This window comes from Anguilla rostrata, chromosome 2 (genome assembly GCF_018555375.3).
Source record: "Anguilla rostrata isolate EN2019 chromosome 2, ASM1855537v3, whole genome shotgun sequence".
In the NCBI taxonomy this organism is placed as follows: Eukaryota; Metazoa; Chordata; class Actinopteri; order Anguilliformes; family Anguillidae; genus Anguilla; species Anguilla rostrata.
Window position 1 is genome coordinate 25,357,624 of NC_057934.1, and position 23,227 is coordinate 25,380,850.

The 23,227-nt window shown below is 40.7% G+C and overlaps 1 protein-coding gene across 2 annotated transcripts; it reads right to left on the reverse strand.

Annotated features, from left to right (window-relative positions):
• Positions 1–14,389: 14,389 nt before the first annotated feature.
• si:ch211-194k22.8 (uncharacterized) lies at positions 14,390–21,011 on the reverse strand. Of its 2 annotated transcripts, none has more exons than XM_064321390.1 (7): positions 20,427–21,011; positions 20,213–20,311; positions 17,502–17,561; positions 17,286–17,391; positions 16,653–16,885; positions 15,999–16,185; positions 14,390–15,233 (listed from the first exon to the last, which is right to left on the reverse strand). In XM_064321390.1, the coding sequence occupies exons 1-7, from the start codon at positions 20,541–20,543 to the stop codon at positions 15,070–15,072; spliced, it is 966 nt and encodes a 321-aa protein (XP_064177460.1). In that variant the 5' UTR covers positions 20,544–21,011; the 3' UTR covers positions 14,390–15,069. The 2 variants fall into 2 exon arrangements, with proteins under 2 accessions (XP_064177460.1, XP_064177461.1); XM_064321391.1 differs by having other exon boundaries at positions 20,457–21,009.
• Between the last annotated feature and the right edge of the window lie 2,216 nt (positions 21,012–23,227).

A 23,227-nucleotide genomic window follows, 5' to 3' on the forward strand; every position in this document is an offset into this window, starting at 1 on the left:
TCACATATGACCAATAGTTGTACACAGAATGCAAATGTAAGTTGTTTTATACATGGCCTTATTCTGGCTGCTCAGTGTTGTTTTATTTGAATTTACAGATCCATTGTCTGCTTCAGTTACTCTCTGTGGCCTCTTTCTTCGCTCAAAGTTTTTCTTTGAGTTGTTAACCTCTGTACTCTTTTAATTAAATCACACAGATGTGGTCAGGAATAATGCATACAACAGCTCCCTGTTAAAATATAATCTTTATCAATCAGCCACGTGATTGAGATCTACGCTAGTGTTGCGGTAATTAGATTTTCTGTTAGTGTACTCTAACAGTTCTCCAAGGCCACACCTCGTTAAGGTTCCTCTTTTCAGAGATCGATTTCTGTTTTTCCGCAAGACAGGCCAGTTCATTTCGGAAATTAATATGGCACAGCAAAAAGGCGGAGACCTCCTCCCGTCCGTCCATGATGCACCGTCAGACCGAGCAAATAAGAGGAACCAGAAATGTCGTGGGCGTCACAGGGAGGGGCGCAGAGTTTCAGGGAGGCCTGGCCCAGTCGCCACCCGCATTAAAGGGTGGGCACAAATCACAGCTACGGTGTGCCCGCGGCTCGCCCCCACCATGGCAGTCCAAAGCCGAGGCGTGCACGCACGGCTGCCACCCGGCAGCGTGGATGGCCACGTACGTGACCCCCCACCCCGCCCCCCCCCAGGCAGGCCAGCCGTCCGGCGGCAGGCAGGGCGGCAGCGGAGCCGGGGGCCGGGGCCCGAGCTGCCAGAGAAGACAGATGTGCCTCGGCACAGAATGAAATGAAACAACGACTTAATTAGATCTGTCGCTGGGAATAGACTGCTGGTGGCCAAGATGGGGCGTGCAGGGCTGGCAGCAGCGTTCAGAGAGAGGGGGACAGTCCCTTCTTTGTTTATCTGTTCGCTTTCCATGTGCTTCTTTCTCTCTGTCCTGAAGCTGTTCCTTGCTGAACTGATGCTTATTGATGTACAAAGGATGTTGGCACTTACGGGATCAGAGCAGGGACAGATGCTGGTGTTTGAAAACATCCCTGAGACAATAAAGATTCCATTTCATTTATCAAGTCATGATTAAAGAAATCTTTAATCTGCAGAAAGGTTTGCCAAGACCAGTTCATAAATCACAAGTGTGGTACAGTAAAACTGCAGGGTTTACTTTAGATTTGGAGGGACACAAAGCAAGTATGAAAAGCCATGGCAAAATGGCTTACATTTTTATTTGGCTACAGTTTAGACATAGCCCTTTGTTTTATAAACGCATTACTTAAACGATGTATGTTTGAGTTATTGTTTATTTTGTGGGACATATACCGATAAATCCACTGTAAAAATAAAGAGAATCTGGAACTTGTTCCTCAACATCGCCAGCCCTCTGGTATGGAAAGGCAAACACAGATAACAAAGTAGTGTCGCCTTTTGTCATATGGGCTTGAGCACTGAGAGCTTTCTAATGGTTGTACACATTATGTCCAATTATATGGACTCGTTGGAACTGAGCTTTCCTTGCAGCTATTATTAATCTTGTTTCAAAATGATTCGCTTCACACATCAATCCACATACTTTTGCCTATTTGTCAGAAAAGGTAAACCTTCTCACTTTGCACTGGATCCACCACTTTGTGATCAAGGTGGACCAGAGCAAAGAAGATCACAGGCCATGTAAGGACCTCTTAATAACTCAATAAGGCCCAGGCTATAAATTTAATGCTACCAATGTTGGAGTCCATTACCATTGCTACATTCTCATATGTAGAATGTTCATGTGAAATTACACATGAAAATATTATATCAAACACGCCTTGAAATGTCAGAAATTAAGACAACTGCTCCTTTTAGAAAAAGCCCAGAACGTCTTATTCTCAAGGGATGAAACTTGCATACTGTACAGTGCATCAGGCTATTTTCAGGGTGAAAAATATAGGTTAGTTTATAGGCAGTCTAAAAAAATATATATGGGTATATTTATCAGCTCAGATCCATGGTTTTCATTATTCTGGTGTTTCCAGAGCAAATTTTTAAAACGTGGACATTTTCCAACATTATTCTTATTTCATTCATGCAAATCTAAAATCATGTTCTGTTTCAAGGCAATAGTTTTAGTACCTAATTTGCGCTAAATGCTTTCTAGGATGAGACTTGGACTTTGACATCATATCAATATTCACAGCGCAGTCTTATGTCATGTTCTACATGCTCTGATTGCCAAATGTGCAAAACAGCGAATAAAAGCTATGCAAAACTAGGCCCGAGAACCTCTGCAGGGGGACATACAGTAACCGAGAGCAGCGATGTACGGAGTCGCTTCTGCAGGTGTGAACTGAAAGGAAATATAGATTGATGTCCACTGCAAACAAACGACCCCGTGTGGGATCGGCCGGGAGGCGAAAGACAGATAAGGCCGGGGACGGTGGAGGCGTGCGGGGAGATGCACGGGGCACCGAATGCGGCAGCGCAAGCTAATAACCCCGAGCGCGTCCCCTTTTTGGCCCGGTGCCATTTGTTTCCATTTTTGCTGACGTTTCAGCTGGATATTTCCTCTCAGACTTTCTTTTTCTTTTTTTTGTTTTGGCCATTTGAGAAACGGGAGAGGGGGAGGTCCGTTTGGCGTCCTAGGACAATGAAATGGTTCTAAACGGAAGAGAATCGAATTGAAGGGGAGACGGAAGGAGGAGCGTGTTGCCGTGGCGAAGAGGGAACCACTCCGGAGAGGACTGAAGAGAAGCGGAGCATCCGGAACGTAAACACCATCGATCGCACTCGCACCCGAGTCTCTGCCAATGTGTCCTCACTACATACACACGGGACTCGTGGAACCTGGGTCTAACATACAAATATAGACAAAATATAAATAAATAGCATGCACACACTGTGCATACTTCATGAACATTTATGTAGCTACAAACCATGTGAGTAATTTATGGAGACATGGACACCCAACTAATCCACATGTAGATATTACACTAATGAATTTATGTTAATACATCTTTATAATTGTATTAATAATTCAGATTCCAAAGGCAATGCACAACTTACAATTCAGTGTTTCCTCAAATCACTTTGTTTTTGAACAAGTAGCTGAGTATATTACTTCTTTCTTCTTTATGTAAATCATCAGTGAACACCAAACTCCGGAATACATAATCATACTCACAAACATATTCATACAGACATGATTGAGGTGTTTAAATGTATATGCATTGTCATCAGAATATCAAACCAGATATGTCAAGCTATACCTAGAAGTAATTTCAGATGCTGCACAACATAATGCGTGTGTGTGTGTGTGTGTGTGTGTGTGCCCGTGTGTGTGTGTGTGTGCTCCTATGCCAGTTTTTTTCTTATCTTGTCTATGTTTCTTCTGTTCATCTTTTGTACTATATAGCATAGTGCAATCCAAGCCATAGACAAGGATTACATATACTGAAAGGCAAATAAAGGCAACGTCATATAAACTATAGGCTGTGCTATAATTCTTTCTGCCCATCAATCCTTTCTTCCTTTCCTGCCTCCTGTCCTCACATAAATACTCAATAGATTGTGTTCATGATGCAACACAAGTACATTTTGATTTGTAATCCTGGTCTACATAATCACACTGACACCACTGCAGATTGCTGCAGATGAATGAGGAGAAGCACAGTTATCGTTCCAGATGTTGTGCTGGATAAACACTGACGTTTTAAGATATATGATTCAGTCTGCAGAATCCACACTTTTCTCCTACAAGCAGCAGCACTTCTTCAGTCTCAAGTGGGCCCTACTTAAGGAAAAGTGACAGGAAATTAATAAACATGTACTCCAGAGGTATCACATTAGCCAAATACAATCTCTGATAAGAGATATTACAAAAAACAGCAGCACATTCAGATATCCCAATTTAAATTTGGGTTCATATCATTTTAAAATGTCTTCTTGTTGCATCATTATTGGATGATAGAGGGTAAGGAGGGCAAAGAAAGAGAATTAAACATTGATTTTTATTTTTTTTTGCTCAGTGAAGAAGTTGACTGCGACACAGGAGAGACACTGACAAAATTAGTTAAAATTAATATGATTTTTTTCTCACAAAATGAATGTTTGGAGACTCAATGCAATGGTGGTGCTCAGCGATGTTGCTTTGTCACAGCTCTGGGCTCAGTACCATTTTCGTGGAATGTTCTGGGCCCTGACAGTGAGGTGTAAGAGGCTGGAGCAATGCCAGCCATGTGGGCTCAGACTAATTGTCCAAAGCAAAGTCCAATGAAATGATAGAACGCTGGATTCTCTCCCGCTGGTATAATTTATTGTTATTTGGTCTTACAAGCGCAAAGCAATAAACTACAACCCTATCCAAATAAATCCTGTGAGAATAGAAAGTTGAAAAGGGTGGGGGGGTATGTGGGTGCAGCTGGATCAGTCGAGCCGTAGGGGGAGGGGGTGCTCCAGGGCGATGGGGAGGGGGGGTCCTGACCCCCATCAATCTCACTCAGGACTCAGTTAACAACACCAGAGGAGCACAGGCCCCTGGGGTGAGGGGCCCCTGCTATGGAGAGGGGGAAGAGAAACCTACATTGTGTGTGAAGAGGGGGGTCTGGGCAGGATTCCCCTGACTCCACCAGCACCCCCGCACAACCGCGCCCGCCCCCCACACCACAATCACCACTACAACTGCCACCATGCCCCCCAAAAGAAGAATCAGCGTGAGGAACAGGAAGGGAGTCTTGGGGTATGGGGTACTGGTATTGTTGTACAAGTATTTCTGGAAATTAGCTTATGACCAATAAATGTAGAGACAGAGACAGAAAGGTGGAATTTGAGAAAGGAAGGTAAGAGGATACTTAAAATGAAGGGATGAGGGAAGGGATATGAGAGACTGGAGAGACTTGGGAGAAATGTTTCTGAAGAGATATTTTAGACAATATGTAAAAATAACCAAAATGAAGAGTGACTGAGGGATGTTAATTAGGCAGTAGGCACCAAGAGAGCCAAAAGAGGAGAAAGAAAAAGAGGAATGGGGAGAGATAGAGAGAATGTGGTTGCACAACACACAAATGCATGCACACACATTGCTTGAGGCAACATTATAACATTACCAGTGATGAATGCAGCCATTTAGTGAAAATGTTTAGGTCATATTTGGCATGCCAAATGATGGAGCCAAGAAGTATACAGGCATACATTTAGACTTTAAAGAAACTTTATCAATTAAAACAGCATGTTTTGTAATATACACTGTTCGTCAACAGCATATTTTATATCAGTGTTTCTCAACCCTGGTTGGCTGCTCCAACATACCTGATTAAAATGAATGGGTCGTCATCAAGCTCTGCAGAAGCCTGATAACAACCCATTCATTTGAATCAGGTGTGTTGGAGCTGGGAAACATCTAAAATATGCTGGGCAGTGGGTCCCCAGGACCAGGGTTGAGAAACACTGTTTTATATCACCTATTCATGCACACAGTGTCAGTAGGAAAAAAATATTTTTAATTTGTCAGTAACTGTGGATAATCCTTTTTTCTTTTTTTAAATGATATATTTATTCTTATCCTGTCTATATTCCATTTCTCTCAGATTCTTGAGCAAGTTTCTCTTGGAGGCTCTGAAAGACTGAGAGTTAAAATACAGACCTCTCCCCTCATTCCTGTCTTTTCTCCATGGAGTGCTGTTCCTGCACTTATCTTCTTTCCGGGTTGTTCCATAACACTGAGCAGCCGTACAATCCTATGCAGACATGCAGACAGAAGTGAGTGTTTTGACTGCTACTCAAAATCGAGATTTTTAAAGTTTCCGAGGGAGTAAAAATTCAGGATACGGATAAAGAAGGGAAAGGGAGGGGAAAAGAAAGCATAAGGGACAAAAAAAATCAATTTTCTTAATTAAAATAAATAACCGTACAAAGGCACTAAAGTCTGGTCTTAGCGGCCTCGACCCTCGAAAATTCAATTTGGAGAGCAGAGTCAATCCAATTAGGCGATACATTTGCCCAACTGGGCTGCGGACCAGTGTGACGCTTTGGCCGGGATCCTGTATAAAACATATATCCTCAGAATGTGCGTCCAAACCTAATAAGACAAAATAAGATGCCACACATTTTCAGAGGCCCTATTACTTAAACTCACACACCCAGTCTATTTAAGTTGCCTCTGGGGCAATAGGCCGAGATACTTATAAAATAAGTTTTGTTAACGTACGTGTGATGTGAAGTGATGCTTATAAAATTGTTTTCCTAGTGGTTTTAACTAAATTGCAATGTTAAGTCATGAAGACAGGCACGTGATTAATTAATGCCCTCCAAAAATAAAATGTGAACCTGCAGAGTGAATGGAGAACATAAAGGTTCCAGCTCCTCTGAAAAAAATAGTATTGAATTCATTTGAGAACCTGTATTGACATCTAAAAAGCAATTGATGAAGTCATCCTCCAGAATCCTCTGTTCCAAAGCATTGATCATCTCATAAAGTATTAACCAAAGAATTATGTGGAGGAGGAAAAAATCATATTCAAATTGATTGACCAAAGAAGGCTAATATGGTTAAATAAGCCACATCTTTTTTATGCCTGCACATGATGTACTTGTCAATTCATGTACTAAATATTCATTCGATTGCTCCTTTGCTTGGTGATTAACGTCTTGATCAATTCTGTGGGATTCAATTCACTTATTTAATACCGTGGTGAGTGTGCCTGTTGCAGCTATCAAATCAATTAACATTTGGCCATGTCTTTTCATTGCATATTTCTGTGAACAAACAGATGTATTGTGAGAAAGCAAGAGGAAATGTAATTCCCAATTTCCTCATAGAAAACGCTGTCCTCGTCAATGTAAAGGAGATCATCTAAATATAGCCACTCTTTTACAAATGTGTCCATTCTGACAGAATTCTCCACAAATTTCTGTATTGTACTGTATTTATGTGGACATTGAATGATGTGCATTTGCTCATTGTCTGGCTTTCTTAGAGTATTTCTTTAGATAAGCTGAGCAGTCATTTTATTTCTATGGAATAAAGAGGCAGTGGGTAAGCTGAAAATCAGTCCCTTGGGCAAATTTGAGATTGAGCTGGTGACGGACAACTAGTGACTGGCAGGAGAGTTGACTGGCACTATCACCACCCTAAGCACTCTGATGCTGTCCCAGGACAGGGCACAGAGAAGCTGTGGATCTAACACAAACTTTCCACCTGAGGTAACGGGATTTAGTTTTTTGTTGAGATACATTTATTTATTGCATTAAAACTGAATGCAGGCTTGTCTTGCAGAAATAAACCAATTTAGATGCTCCTTTGTTTCTGGACTTGGGTTGCTCTAAAGTTTTTCCTGGTCACTTAAGTGATCAACTTATCTGCAGCCACATTTTCTTGAACACAAATCCAGGACTCTAATGGAGTGCTGTGATCAAGTCTTTTCAGGGATCAAATACATGTTCAACAGTATATTTAAAGTAAAGCACGTTAAATTAAGTATCATATTACTTTTGCAATGTATCTCCTTTGCATGCTGACTCCTCTGCAATTGGAGCATCTCTCGTTCCCTTTCCCTTCTCTAATTGGAGGATTGAATTGCTCTCTCTCTTTCTTCCCCCTCTGTCTCTGCAGTTCCCTTTCTCTTCTGTAATTGGAGGAATGAATCTCTCTCTCTCTCTCTCCCTCTCTCTCTCTCTCTCACACACACTCTCTCTCTCTCTTGCTCTTTCCTCGTCAGATGATGCTCATGATAAGCAGCGGGCTGGGGTCTGTCCAATCAGTGTCTGAGCTATCAATCAGGCCTGACAGGCCCAGGCAACATAAAAGAGAGCTGGAGCAGCTCCCATTAAAAACAGGCCCCCCTGTGCTTTGTTTTCCTTTCAGGAGACAAAAACAGACTGACAAGATGGAGGCCTGGACATTAATCAAACCACTCTGTGGAACAACCTCTTCCTCCTGATAATAAATAAATTCCAGTCTTCTCATTGGGCAGCTGGCCTAATTTGCCCCCCCCCCTCCCCACTCCCCACTCTCATTCTCCATCTCCCTCTCTCGCTTCTCTTCTTTCCATTTTCAAGGGGTCCTCATCTGGTCTCTGCCACAATTCCCAACAGCCCGGTGGTGGGCAGATGTTAGGCAGCACGAGTCAGGGCAAGACCCAGGCTGCAGTGGCCCAGTAGGCCAGGGTTTCCAAGGCAACTGGCCCAGGCCCCCCTGCTATCATAGTTCTGCCTGTCTCGCTCAGTCATTGATTACCTCCATCTCCCCTGTGCTCAACATACGGCACACATTGTTATCCTACCTTCTTTGCTCCCTTCCCACAAGGGGACTCACCTCTCTGTACACACATGCTTACAAATACACACACACATACGCACACAAAGAAATGCACGGCTTATCTTCTTCGCCCCCTTCCCACCAAAGATGATCTCAAACCCATACTCAGAGACACACATGCACACACATACACCATGCAAAGAAAGAAATCCTCCACAAGTGCACAATGAGATTATGTATTCTCCTAAATGTTTCTCATCTGCGACTTCCAATTCTCCTTCTCTCTGAGAAACAGATCAATGAGCGGAGCAGAAGAATAACAAACACATAAAACAGAGCTCCAACTGTCTTTCCTCATGCCCTTTCCATTAACAGCCAATGGGAGGACTGTAAATTGTTCCAAAATTTGTCGCTTGCACCATCCCAGGACTACTGCTAGCTTTTTACTAACATCCAAATTATAAACGTTCTTCTAAGTTGCTGTATGGCTGGCAGGCCATGCAGATAACCTTTGAGGGGCAGGTGCTGAAAGTGATAAAAGGGTGATAAAAGGGCCCGTCAACCTAGAAAAACTGTTTTACTGTACGACACCCAGTCATTGTACAGAATATATTTTACCAAAACTAATGGCAGCAACAATAGTAATATATATATTCATTTTATGTTTTGTAAAACTGTCACTGTAAATGTTTATATTGTAATCAGGGCTCCTCTGAAAAAGAGACCTTTGTCTCAGTGGGACTTCCCTGCAATAAAGGTTAAAAAAATTTTTTAATTTTCAAATCAAAGGGGCGCATCAGGCACTTTGGGCAAAAGGGGGCAGGTGCTCGGGCACTCGGAGCCCCCCATTCCTACCCCTACCCAAACGCACGCCTGATGTCTGCCCTGTGCCTACAACTGATCTGGGAAACAATAAGGCAGAGATCCACTATGTTATGAACCATTCCATTTCATATTCCCATTGAGTCCCACTGACGGACATCTCTCATTTCAGTGGTTTCAGTGTTGTGTCGCACACTGCGCCGACATGATGGAGCCTGGGAGTCTTGTTTGGCTGGGTGGTCCCTTCTCCCAGCCACACTTCACAAAAGGCTACATGTGCGAGAGCCGGCAGTCCGTGTTTCAGGAAACAGTAGCCAGAACTCAACATGTTGCTCAGGTTAATGGTGTATGTCACCCATGTGGGGCTCCTGTGTCCTGGCTGTCAAAACCGGTACCCAAACCGTGGGTTTTAAGTATCAATAAGTGCTGTCCCGGAATGCGCGGGGACGGGTTGCCTTTCTTCTTTCCTCGGCGGTGACAGAGAGGGTAAGATGAATGATGATTTAATGTTGCGCGGGCGGCGGGCTGCTGCTGCTCCGGGTATGCTCTTGTCAGGATGTGCCTTTTACTGACGCCATCCATCGGGGCATCATTATAAATAATATATTAAACCTCGGCAGGGGATATCTCATTTCAATTTCCCTCCCTGCCACTGTTAAAATAAGCTGGGGAACACCCTGCTGAGCGAGCGTGTGCGCGTGCATGCGCCTGTGCACGCGTCTGTGTGAGGCTGTTCTGTGCTCCGTGTCTTGCTTGGCCCAACAGAAGGAGGGAGAACCCCTGGCCGTCCTTCTTGTCTTGGGCACCGGTAGACCTGTCTACTAACTGTATGTGGATCAGGAAACACGCGTGGACGTTTTGGATGGAACAATCCGCATGGAAGTTGGTGGTGTGCATGGACAACTGATTGGATGTGGGTGTGGGTAATACGGACGATGGGTGGGGGGTGTACAGAGGTTAAGCTGCTGTGACAGGTGCTTGAAAAATCTAGAATCCAGCTGTATAAATAGGTTACCAAATATGAACATTGTATGTTCCAAGAAGTTCACATATTTACAACATATTTCCATAAATGCTATTTACATAAAGGAAGGAATCAGTAGCTAAATGGCCAGTTCCAAATGTTCCTGAAGTGTTATATTAGTGGTGCTAATGTATTTCCCAATTAAGATATGCCATATATCATGCCATGATCTGCCCCTGTAAAAGCAAAAGCTTGTTTGGAAGATATTTTATTCTCATTTTTGACGTTTCCTAAAGAAGTTATTTTCATTTCAGATAAGCCTGGTTCCTGTTGTGTATTCGTTTTCCTCTCTTCACCGGGTTTTGGTTATCTCACCTTTTTTAGTACACAGTTAGGTTGTGTACACTTGTTTCTGAACTTTGCACTTTGAGTTGGAGCGATGAGTTCTCTGCTCTCAGCAAGCTGTCTCCTGCTGCTGTCTGCATAGTGGCCAGTGAGAAATGCTAGTTCAACTTAAACAGCATAGGGATCTCAATCAGGCCACACACTGTTGCCATAACCCTGCAGATTCAATGTGCCATTGTACTACCATCATAACTATGTCAGAATACTGTTACATGATAAGTACGGTGGCGATGCTGATGTAGTGGGAGCTGTGTCTGGAATTGCTGAGAACCAGACACCATTTATCACTAGCAAATCTACACAATTTGTGTTTCTTCCTGCTCTGTAAAAGGAGTTCCAGCTGCTAGATCAGGGAACTTGGTTTCCTGCATAAATTTCTATATGTAACACGACAGAGTAAACAAGTCCTTGTGTTGCATAACTTAGTGTATAGATTTCATTCAGACCTGACTAATTTGCTGAATAATTACATGGACTGCAAATAATTACTTTTCATTAATTTTGTGCATCAATCTAAAGTGTAGCATGTAAGACAATAGCTTCAGAACTTGTAAATTCACATGATTATCAAGACGTTAAGTTAACAATCACTAGTAATGTACATTCTATGCATGCCATGGATATATGTAATGTTCTGTGTCTAAATTAAATTTATTTATCCAGGAAAAAAGACTGTGATTTCCCTGTCTTTTTCAAGGGGGCCTGTCCACTAGACCAGCTGTCATAAGTACAAATATATAAAACATGAACAATGACAGGGCATTAGAACCATCACATTAAAACAAGTAGCATTTGGTTAACAGGTATAAAAAGAGATACACTGACCATTTATAATTTGGTAAATTATGTGTTCATATGAAATCAGCAAAAGGTTAGTTAATCCAATTAATTTCAGAACACAGGAAGCTTTATTATTGAATTATTATAACTGAATTATTAGCTGCACTAATGTTATTGTTGATGTTATATGTTAAGATAATAATTGAATTACCACATTTGTCATCTGAATTATTGATGTAAATAGCAGCCAAAAATTGCAACTGTGTTAAGACAATATAATATCTGATGTCAAGATTTGTTAATGTAGTTGGTCAAATGGGACATAAATTGTTGATATCAAAAATGAATTATGTTCATAAAGCTAATTTGTATGAATTCCTGAAATAAATTTCTGAGTATATAATCCTATGTGTCTCCATAACTAAATGCATGCCATAGTTCAGTCCTGATCTGTGTTTCTAGCTGGCTATACACGGAGTGTCTTCTCATTTTAGATGTACAATGAGGACTTTTCCGAACACATATTTTGTGATGGACAATAATAAAACAATTACTCTGTGAACCTACCTACTTACCTAGATCTCATTTATGTAACATTATATGATGCACATTTCAAGCCATTTACAGTGTAAAGGTTACAAATATACAATATAAAAATATATAATAACATTTCCATGACCTAAAACTGCTAGACTTAATTTAATATTGAACATATGTGGTGTGTCACACTTACCAATGTATTGTAATTACAAGGCAAATCAAGGCAAATAAATAACACCATTTCAGAAATGTTTTCGATACAGTGCTACACATGTATGCTAACCTACACAGGAAATTATAGGACCATTTTATATTTTCATGAATTCATTTGCTTTCAGGCTTTTGTTGGCTGCTGTGTCTAGCATCTAAAATGGACAATTGACTTGTCTGACCAACACTGACCCACACCTGATCAAATAAATCATTCACGCATTTGAACCTAAAATTATTTCATTACACAAATGTCCCAGTGTATGGCAGTCAGTTTAATAACAGGAACACATAATTGTTTAAAAATTCATAAATTGATAGTAATGATGAGGCTATGTTTAAAGGCAGTCATATGGATAATTGGGTCCCAAGTCCTCTAGGCCACTAACCGGTGAGTCTTAAAAATAAGATGGTGGTCAAACAATTCCACAAGTTTGTTCTCTGAGGTGATGTCCCCATAGTCATTGAACTCATGATTTTTCAGTCCATGTGAATGCTGGGTAGCATTTTTACTGAGATGTTAACACAGGAAACATTAAGGTCCACAATATCTGCCCTTGTCAAATCTGCTATAAGCACCAAATTGGTTATGCAGGCAGTATAATTGGGGCGGTTGGACCTGAGGGCTTGGATTTTTAAACTCTGAGAATCCAAGCCCTGAAAATCACTGTCACTCTACTAATCTGCACAATGCAAAATGTTATGGTAATGCAATGTAAGGAACAGAAGGTTCTTCATTATAAATGATATATAATTTTAGCATCTACTCATAAAAATTAATACATAAAGAAAACTCACAACCTCTTGTTGATCAATCATCATTTGTTGGCCCGAATGTCTACCTACATTATGAGCAATGGGAAACAGGGTTGACTTGAACAAGTGAACAGCCTATATTATGCTCTGGGCACAATGTTCCAGCAATCATATGTACGTAGCAAGTGTATGGACTTGTAAGAGTGCCAGGATAAAGGGCGTCCATGGAACAATCATTTTAGCCTGGCTGTTCATTAGGCCTAGAAGAGCTGTATCATCGAATAACCATCAGGACGTGAGGTGAACATTTTACAGTCCTCTGCAGGAGGTGGGAATTAGCAAGCTTACAGTGCATGCATATCAGGAATTAAACCCAATGTGTCAACATTCAAACCAATAGGTGACAGCCCTGCTTTTATGCACATTAAACAGTGATTTAATTCTAATGAAAGCAGCATTTATGTTTTAAGCATTTAATTGAATTTAGAAACATTTTATCTTGTGTAACTTTCCACATTAAATTGAATGCATGGCCAAGCGATGAAACAACATAATCTCACTCTTGAGAATTAACAGAGAGGATGTACATTTCAATTTTCATCAATATTCCCAAATTAGCCCTGATAAATATGATGACTGCATTCTTAAGTGCCATCACACAATTAAGCCATTGGTTATTTTGAAATATTTCTAAATGAATGCTCTAAATGAATGCTCAGAACTATAAAGAAGAAAAAAAAACACATTTCTCTTTCCAATACTCTACAGGGCATGGGTGAATAATTATATAATGATGCATGAATACACACATGCTTTCCTGGTGTGGAGGTCAAAGGTCAGAGGCTGAAGGATGTTGCCCTCATGGTTAATTTGAGAACTGGCATGTGAGAATACTCTGTAAACAGGCTGTAAATGGGCTACAGCCCAGGGAGCCATCTCAAATTTGGGCCTGCGTTCCTTTAATGTCTCGACTAGAGCAATTGCAGGCTGCAACTAAAGGTCTATTACCTAGCACCTAAGAGGGCTTCCTGTGAGAGCATATACAAGTGGCAGGTTTGGCACATCAATGTCCAGATGTGCACCGAACTGCAGCAGCCCTGTGTAATTCCGGTTCTATAACCTTCCGAGAACACAAACTTTAAAGGTGATAGATGGCTTCACATCCTACTCTATTCCATTTCACAGCGTTAGCCCATGAAATCACTGGGGTCACACAGCAGGTTTTTTTGGTTCCAGTACTGAGTGTAGTGGACTTAAAACCAGTGAGGTGTAATTCCCACAGGAGTGTAAGTATATGCTTAATGTACATAAGGTAAAAGTAATGTTTTTACTGCTTATGACTGAGTCTCTGGCAGACATATTGTAAAGATGTACTGGATGCTGCATCAAAAATACAGGCCAACAACACTGGCCTGGTGAATTTACTGTTTAACCCACTCAGGTGAATCCAGTACTGCACCACAGAAGGTTCTCATGCCCTCAGCCTTAGAAATTGAAGAGAAGTAAAAGCAACTACGTACTGTAGAATGAGGTGGTTACATGCCAACTGGACCATATTTGTTCCTCCAGACTGAGGACTGGAGCACCCCAATTTTTACCTCTTATGGTTCATTTAAATTTGGTCCAAAGATCAGTCAGAATGAGTAGTATTTTGAAAACAAAAAGACACTGCCTGAGAAAACCAAAATATTGTTTAATTTGTAAGATCAGGATATTGTTTACAAAAACTAAGAAACAAAAGCTAGGCTTAGTTCATAAGGACCATGAAAGTACAATGTCAAATTTGAAATACATCAAAAATTGTGTAAGTAATGATCACATCACTGAGTTGCTATTGCACGGTCACACATCTTACACACACTCTAATCTTCTATTTAGAAAAATAAAAAATGGAACTAATCTTTGCAAACAAACAGTTTCATATGTATATCTATTGCTGGCTGCACTTAGCTTAGCCAGAGGACTAGGTGATAGCTCATGTCTACATTGAACTGAGCTGAAACTAGGCCTGATCAAGTAAAAGCTGGAGTTATGCTCCGAAAATAAAATGTCATATTTTTTGTCCATCTGTCAAACAGAACTTTTACTCTTAAGAATTTCAGAGCCAGTCTAAAACCTTAAAGGTCAGAACAGGGGTTGGAAAATCTTTCCTTCTATGTTGAGTCAAATGTAATACTGCAATACTCCTACTCGGAAAGACCTGGCGCCATTTTCGTTAGCAAAACATTTCAATTTTGTCATTATCAGGTGTGTTGTTTACTCCCCCAACCATCTCCTTGGAAGGGGCCAGGAGGTGGGGATGAGTGTGGCTTGTTCCAGGGCACAAAGCGAAGGGCAGGTGGAGTCAGCAGTTCTACGTGTACACGCCCTCAGTCCCAATGGGCTCTGCGTGAGCCTCCACCTTCACCGACAGCTGTGGCTTCCTCCGCAGCCTCTTGGCCTCGTTCTGCAGCTTCTGCCGGATGTAGCCCTTGATCTCTGCATCTGTCTTGCCAGGGAAGAAGTACTGCACTGTTCCTGTGAAGAGGTTTGCAAAACACGGAGGCACTGATCAAATCTGTAATCCTTCCCACCTGCACGGATTCACATCGTCTTCAAATAGTAGGTCTCGGTGTCTGTGAAATCTGGCAAGTCATACCTGTATTTGTCACTGCACCTTTTCATAATTTCACAAAATGGAAATAATATTTGTTCAAATGCACTAGCCATCTCTGATTGTAGTTGCTGGCTGGAAAATTGCAACCCATGGAAGTGTAGGGATGGCACTGTAAGCACTATGAGAAAGTATTCCCTGCCCATATTTAGATTCTGAGACATGTAAATGTTAATGTGGAAGGAATGAAATTGGCTAAAAAGGAGATTTCAGTTTAGTTTCTGTACTTCACCTAACAACGCAGAAAGTGATCCTTCTTAATAAGCAGTGAAAATATACTTTTTCTGCATCTAGACCAAGTTGAGAGCAAGTGCCACTTAGATCCAAGAGTCCTTATTATCTGGATGTGATTGCCTAGACCTCTGGATCCATTATTAACCCATTCAATAACAATAATCTTGAACTACTTATCTTACCCAAGGTAAACTAGGTAGGATTAACACACAATTGCAGCTGTGGTTTGTTGACTTAATTGCCTCATTAAATGTGTAACCTCACACTTTGCTCACATTTCCTTTAAACAGCACTTTGGAATATTCTCTTTTTGTTGACTTCAGAATCAAAAGACAATATATTTTTCTGTGTGACTATGAACTAAGCACTTAGAAAGAGTTTAGAGAGCTTCATACTCAGGATGGCCTGAACTTCGTCTGCAGGTAGGGCAGGCTTGGGTTGCCCCCTCTTGTTGTAGACGATGCCAGAGATGGAGTGTGAGGCCAGGCACTCCCTCTCATAGAGCCCGCGCAGCAGGTCATTGGTCAGCTTCTGGGCTGTGGTGCCAGTGTTACAGCGCTCCAGCAGCTCTGGGGTGATGAACTGAAGACAACAGGTAAGGGGTCAGAGTACTCCCAGTCGTCAATATGAGAGAGACTAGCGATAACAAACTACTGACTCAACAAGGAGAAGCTAGAAGTTCCAACATCTGACTCATACCACACACCAGCAGCCACAATAAACTGACTCAACATGGAGACATCCAAAAACGTTGGTTTTACTTTGTCACTGGCATGGTTTACTCAGTGAATGTTGACTATGCCATGTCTATTCACCGCTTGACAATGATGTAACTGAAATGGACAACATACATATAATAGGTAATTAGCTTTACACATTTCCTAATTATGTTATTGGCATATCGTAAGTGAACAAATACAAGTACACAACAGTGTTATCCCAGAGTCCTTCATATTTCCATGTGACGTTCAGATATCCAACCTCTACTCTCCATAACTGTAGCCCCTGTGCCCTATATATTCTTCACCAAACTTTGAGTGGGGGCTCACCTCAGTGAAGAGGCCATTCCTCTGGGAATCCTCCTGCTGCTCAGGCTGGCGATCCCGGGACATGGCATACTGCCCATTCAGCACAGCCGGGGACGCCAGCAGTCCAGGAAGCAGGGCATCCCCTTCCACTGGTACACCAGGCATGCTGGGAGATGGAGTCTTGCTGTTGCCACTGGACCACACCTGAGTCCTTTCAATCAGGGTTTCTAAGTTTCTGGCCAGCTTCCCACATGCTGTCATTGGACGGTAAGGAGTCATCTATGATTTGAACATTTTTTCATTTTAAAGCAAAATTCCTGGGCTCTGAATTGCAAATCTGTGAACTGAAATAAACCCAATAATCTCCAGAGTGATACATTTGCAAGAGGAGTTACATTCATCCAACTCAAGAGCCACAGTAAGCTTCTGTAGTGTAATACAATGCCACAGTGTTATGGAGGTTCATATCCATCAGCATTTTTCTTTACCTTTGACTTGCAATTAAGTAAACATGTTTTTATCTTCAAAAACATTTTGGTGAGTCAATATCAGTGATTTATTAACTCACCAAATTGAGTGAGGATAAACTAACACTGCAATAAACTTGCCTTGTCAAACCAGACTTGCCCTACTATTCCAAGTCCCAGCACTTACCTGTAAGGCACCGAATTTGCTCCTTCAAACCCTCCATTTCCCTTTGCATGCACAGCACCATAGCGATTAGCTCTGCCTTTGAGCGTGACTGCAGGTAGTCTGATTCCTGGAACAACAACAGCGAGATGGCTCTTGTCCATCCATATTCTCCAGTAATTAAAATATGAATTCACTCACAAGCTCTAAGCCACCCTGAGAGTCAAATCAAGGCCTTACCTCGGGAGTGGAGTCACTGTCAGTGCACTGTTCTGTCATAGGACTGTCCAGCTCAAATGCCTGTGAGGGTCAAGATGACACAGACTCAGCATTTTTATTGGCTCATCAAGCACCTGGTGGTCCCTGATCCAAAAGCTATGTCTGGGCCTCCACTTGCTCAATTCTGTTTCCTACCCCTTTATTTAGATTCTAGAACATCATCAGTTAGGTGGGAGGACTGTCACGATGAGGCACTGGTAACCAAGGAGCACTGTGGTAATCAGGAAGTGCAAATCCATTCTCACGCTCTCCCTCCTCACAACCTTTCCCTCTGATATTTGAGTCCTTAAAACCAACAGCAGGTTGCATCCAGAAAGAAAATAAAATATATTTAATTTGAATGTTACTGAAAGTAGTCAATGTACAACTACAAATATATCAATATAAATACAATAAAAAACGTATTCATGAATCTAAATTTCATTCAAATCAAGTCACTCAAATAAAAGTGGCATAATTAGTATGTGGTCATCTGTTTCACAGGGCAAATAACACCATGCAAAATGAGATGGTACACAGCTGATGGGTCAACTCAAAGTACTGCCAGGTTTTATTGAAAAAAAGCAATGTCCCTTGAATATTTGGGGGCCACGAAGAAATGGCAAGTTTGCAAGGGGATTCAGTTTCTGGCAAATTAACTAAAAACAACAGCACATATGCATGCAGTGATGCTCTGTCTTTCCTGATCCGTCAAGAACTCAAGACCCATCCTTCACTTGCTTTAAAGTTATAGTCTAACCAGTATACCCTTCTAGCTATTATTATTTAGTCATTACCTTTGATGCTGTACCTGGATGAATACATTCTTAAAAGCCAGAGAATTAACATCACATATTTCCAAACTGTGCTCAAGATAAATGTGAATTATTGGAAAAAGTCCAAAATCTAATAAAATGGCCCTAGTCTTTGGATGGACCAGGATATGAAATATTATAGTAATATGTATACAGGTGTCATATCCAAACAGATTCCTATCCCAAAAAATGTTCACAAAGTCTTGAATGAGCTATACTATAAAACAATTATCTTGAATTTGAGAGGTCAAACAGTATCTGGAAAAAACTTATCAGGTATCCAACTTGGCATCAACATATTAAATATATTGTGGAAATAGTGGCTGGGATAGTCTCTGGTCTCTTGAAATGAAACACCAAGAATCATTTGCTAGCATGGGTGTGCACTTGGAACATTAGCAATACTTAAAAGGCGACACTGTCGTTCTGCATTTTGGAGTTTCCCTGCAACAGCAAATTATATATGCATGCTTTCCACTAAGAAATGTTTCAGGCCTTAAGACATGAACAGCTTCTGAAAGGGACAGTTACATCTGTACTCACTGTAACCCTGTCAGACCACAGTTTGAAGGTCTGTACACTAAAAGATGTACACCGCCTGCTGTATGCATTCTGTATCATTCTCATAGTGCCAAATAGATTTAACATCCCCCTTCCTCAAACCACACATTGCTGAGGGATGTGCAAAGACATTGGTTTGTGGTAGGAGTACCTCCAGTCAACTGAAAGAAAGCTTGGGTACAATTGTGCACATATCTTGAGGTATTTTGTGATACCACAGCGTTGCACAAATGGTGTTTATTAACACGAGCAGCAAATAAATACCATTACTTACTGCTTGGAAACAGTCATTTTAAAATTATTGGTGGGAAGAAGGCTCACTGAGCCATTTGTATGAGGGTATGGTATGGGGTACATTTTGGCCTTGTGGTCCAAAGCATAATGTATGTTTATATGTTTCTATTGGTTACACCCAAGTGCCAACAAATACAAGAGACCAATGGACTTCTGCATCAGCGCAAATGTATCCTTTCCTTACTCCGCAGCCCATTTCATTTATTAATTTGGAATACCACAATGTCCTGGAAGACTACATCCTTCATCTGCAAACACTGCAATATATAATAGGAACAGTACAAAATTGATAACTTTTGGCTTTGTTTACTACAAACCCCATTTTGAAGTTGTTGTATTTGCTTCTAGTGCCACACATTGTTCTGCATTACATCAATATTGATTTAGAACATACCAACATCATTAATTGCTGCACAATTATGTTTCACAAGAACGATCATGCTTCTCAGATAGTTGCATACCTGTAGTATAGTTAAATCTAACACAAGTAAAGTTTATTTTGAGTGGTGAACTTTAAATTACAGGCTAAGTCGTCACGAGCGTGGTGGCCATACCAAAGTTCCCAACTTCGAGCAAAGTAACCGTAAAATTGTAGATCGGATTCAATAAACAATAGCTATATAACAACCCTTCTTTACATTTTGAAACATGTGCGAGGGAGGCATCGTCGTGGTTGGTTACGTTTAGAAGCTATTCTACATATTTCGATATTCAGAAGACGAGCCGTCAAGCGATCTGCTTCAATTTGTTTACCATGCTTTACCCTATTGTTCTTCAGGCTGATCCAACCAACCAAAACAGCCATGCTGCATATTGCTTTATTTAGTTTGCATTAGTGTGTTTTGCTTTGTTTTTGAACGCATCTTTGTCATAACAATTAGCAATAAATTAATAGGTGGTCGTATTCCAGTTTTAGACACGTTTCACAATGATGCACGTAGAGAATATACAATTAGCTGCCCAGACGCGCCAGATCCCCTTCAAAAACGTTGATACTCAAATATAATAATAATAAGTCCAAACCCTCATTTTCAACTTCTGGAGGCCGGCAGTGGATGATGAATTTTCGTCTGCTTTCTCTTTGGCAGGGTACATTTGTTTCCTTCTTTTCTGCAACCCGTGCTGTAAGACAGTTGGTAGGTGTAATTGTAATTTATTTGTGCGACAAACACCCGTTTTCACAGAATTACAAAACAGCAACGACAACAAAAGGCAAAAGGGAAACACAGTTACATACACATAAGACCTTGCTGTGTAATGTTCTTACGTCGATTTCATCTTGGTTTCGGTCTTCTTCCTCTTCTTCATCATTTTCGTGATCGAGAACTCGCTTCGCTTTTGTTTTCCTTCTCATTTCTCTCCCATTATTTCTTTTGCGCGCAGTAAACGGGCTGCTTCTTCAGCATATTGCACGCTTAAGCTCCCATACAAAGTCTGCTGACCTTTTCTGCTTCTTCTGTGCTACAGGGAGAATCGCGAATACGTTTCAAAGAAGAGGAGAAAACTATATTGGTCTCGGTTGTCCTACTTAGAACAGTTCAGCGCTCCATGTAAAGACGGCTCTTCAGCAGTCCCCATACCGAGAAATTACAGAGAACGGATTTTGAACAAAATGCACCGTAGCGTAACGTGGCACAAGCTTGTACCGAACCCAGTTAGTATACCAGCAAAATCTGTGGTTTACTTAAGGGAGGGGGGAAAGGAGGCCGTAAAACAGACTGATCATTGTGGCACTATCTAAAGAAGTTCTGTTTTATTGTTTATATGAAATATTTTATAGCGCAATTGTGCATTAAGCAATCGCTATTGTGCGCGACTTGTCTGTGCATTGGGAATGTTAGATTCGTCACTCATTTGAGCACCGGCACAATGGAATGGATAGGGCTGGGACGATTCCTTTATTTTCATGAAGGGAAACCTTTCTCTTCACCGTCTTAAACGAAGTCGTTAAACTGAAGAGAAAAAAAAACACACACACAGTCGGAAGTGTTTGTGATAGGCGTTTGGGTTTCTCTAAATCACAGCGTGGTGTGTCGACAAAAACAAATGTTGTTTTTGACAGCATCTAGTTATTTAGTCATGGTGTTCAACTATATGTTTACGTTTCATTTTGCAGGGAATTACAGTATAATATGCACTGCATATTATACTGTAATTCCCTGCAAATGCAGTGTATATGGACTATAGTTGACACACAAGACGTAGAATTCTTTGGAAGATTTTCAAATATAAAAGGTCATATGAATATTCAAAATCAAGTGGTGGAGAAACACGTAAACTGTTAGGATGCTTCTTATTAATATTGGATGTGGCAGATTGTTCCTTTTGAATGAGTATCACACAAGGATTAAAATGGAAAGCTGGAAGTTTTGTGAAATAGAAAAATAGCAGTAGCTCCTTCTTATGTGTCCAGCTCTTACATGCAGCAGCACTGAATAAGAAGCAATATAAACCAATTTGGGGCCAAGAGCCAACCCATGTTATCAGGGATGAGTTATGGAGGCATGCCAGGGAGAGCCGTGCTCTCTGAACCCAAAACAAAGGAAGACTGTGGAGAGATTTGATTGTGACCTAAAGAATCGTAAAACAAGGTCAAACCGAGTCAACCCCAATCAGCCTCTGCCGACCAGGACCAAACACCAGGGCCACAAGAACAGTTTGAGAACTGAAAGTGGAAACAGCTTCAGGAGACAAATGTCAGTCCTTTCATGAGTGTAGGCCCCAAGGTGTGCATGCAACATGTTTCATGTTTTTGTAATTCACTCTCATTGGTCTTGTGGGGGGAAAATCATTAAAGTTTTAGGATCAGTTTGTTACAACAGAATCCAAATGAGTAGTAGAATGGGGTCAAATGTTCTCTCTGGGTTTCTCTCTCATTTCATCAGATATTTTGCATTCTTGCAAGCCCCAGTGGTATATTTCACTGTAAAATACTGAAGCACTTCCTTTATACTGCTCAAAACACTATCACTGAAATATATCAGGTCAGACAGGACTAGATGGAAACTCAATGTAATTTATCTTTTTTAGTTTCTTGCACACAGATTAATTTCAGTGCAAAATGTTGTGTAAGTACCAGTAAACTATAACCCTTGCTCGAATTAGTTACTGAACATTACAGATTGGAATTAGATTGAATCAGTTCCTCTCTTTACACCATGTAGTACAATATCATTAAGTATTATTGTGATCTTCAACAGCCTTTCAGTCTGTAGTAGTTTATTGACACCCCTGAGCATAAAATTATTTTTTATAATATTAAGATTTCAGTGTCCACAGAATTGATCTTTTTCAAATAAAGGCCTTTATTTAATAAATATTGTCAAAGTTAAGGATGATAAAATCATTTGTTTTCATTTGTAATTATGTACAGAAGAAATAAACTTATACTTAGGTGCACCTTACATTATACATAATTTTTTTTTTCACTGAAATAATATATAATTGCATCACAAAATCCAATTACCAGTGTTTATCACGGATGTTACAAAATTAGGCTGTGAGGTAATGCATTGCGACACGTGTTGTGAGGGACATGGGTTAATTTATTCTCTGAGATCTCATGTTTTTATATACACTCCTGGGCAAAAGAAAAATGGGCCAAGCCCAAAATGGCAAAAAAATAAACTTTTAATGGTCTTAACAACAAATCATTGGTCAGAAAATTAGCAAGAATTAAACAAATGCACTCCTGAGACCTCCTGTGCCATCATTTGCTTGTTTACTTGTACTGCAGTGAACTGTTTGGGGGGAAGCTAGAAACAGGAAAATCCACTTATACAGAAGACAAATTACCATATTATCAAATAAAATAGTCATGTTTTGTATTTGGTTGCTTATCATTTGCATGCCATGACTTCCTGATGTCTGTGACCTATCAACATCATCAGAGTCTGGATATTTTATTTTCAGATTGTCCTACAAGTGATACAAAAACTCTTTGCATTTGAATGAATCTCTATGGGAATTGGGTGGTGGGACTAGATTCAGCTGTAAATTATGCTGATACAGTATAGAACACATTTGTTGGCTAAATGG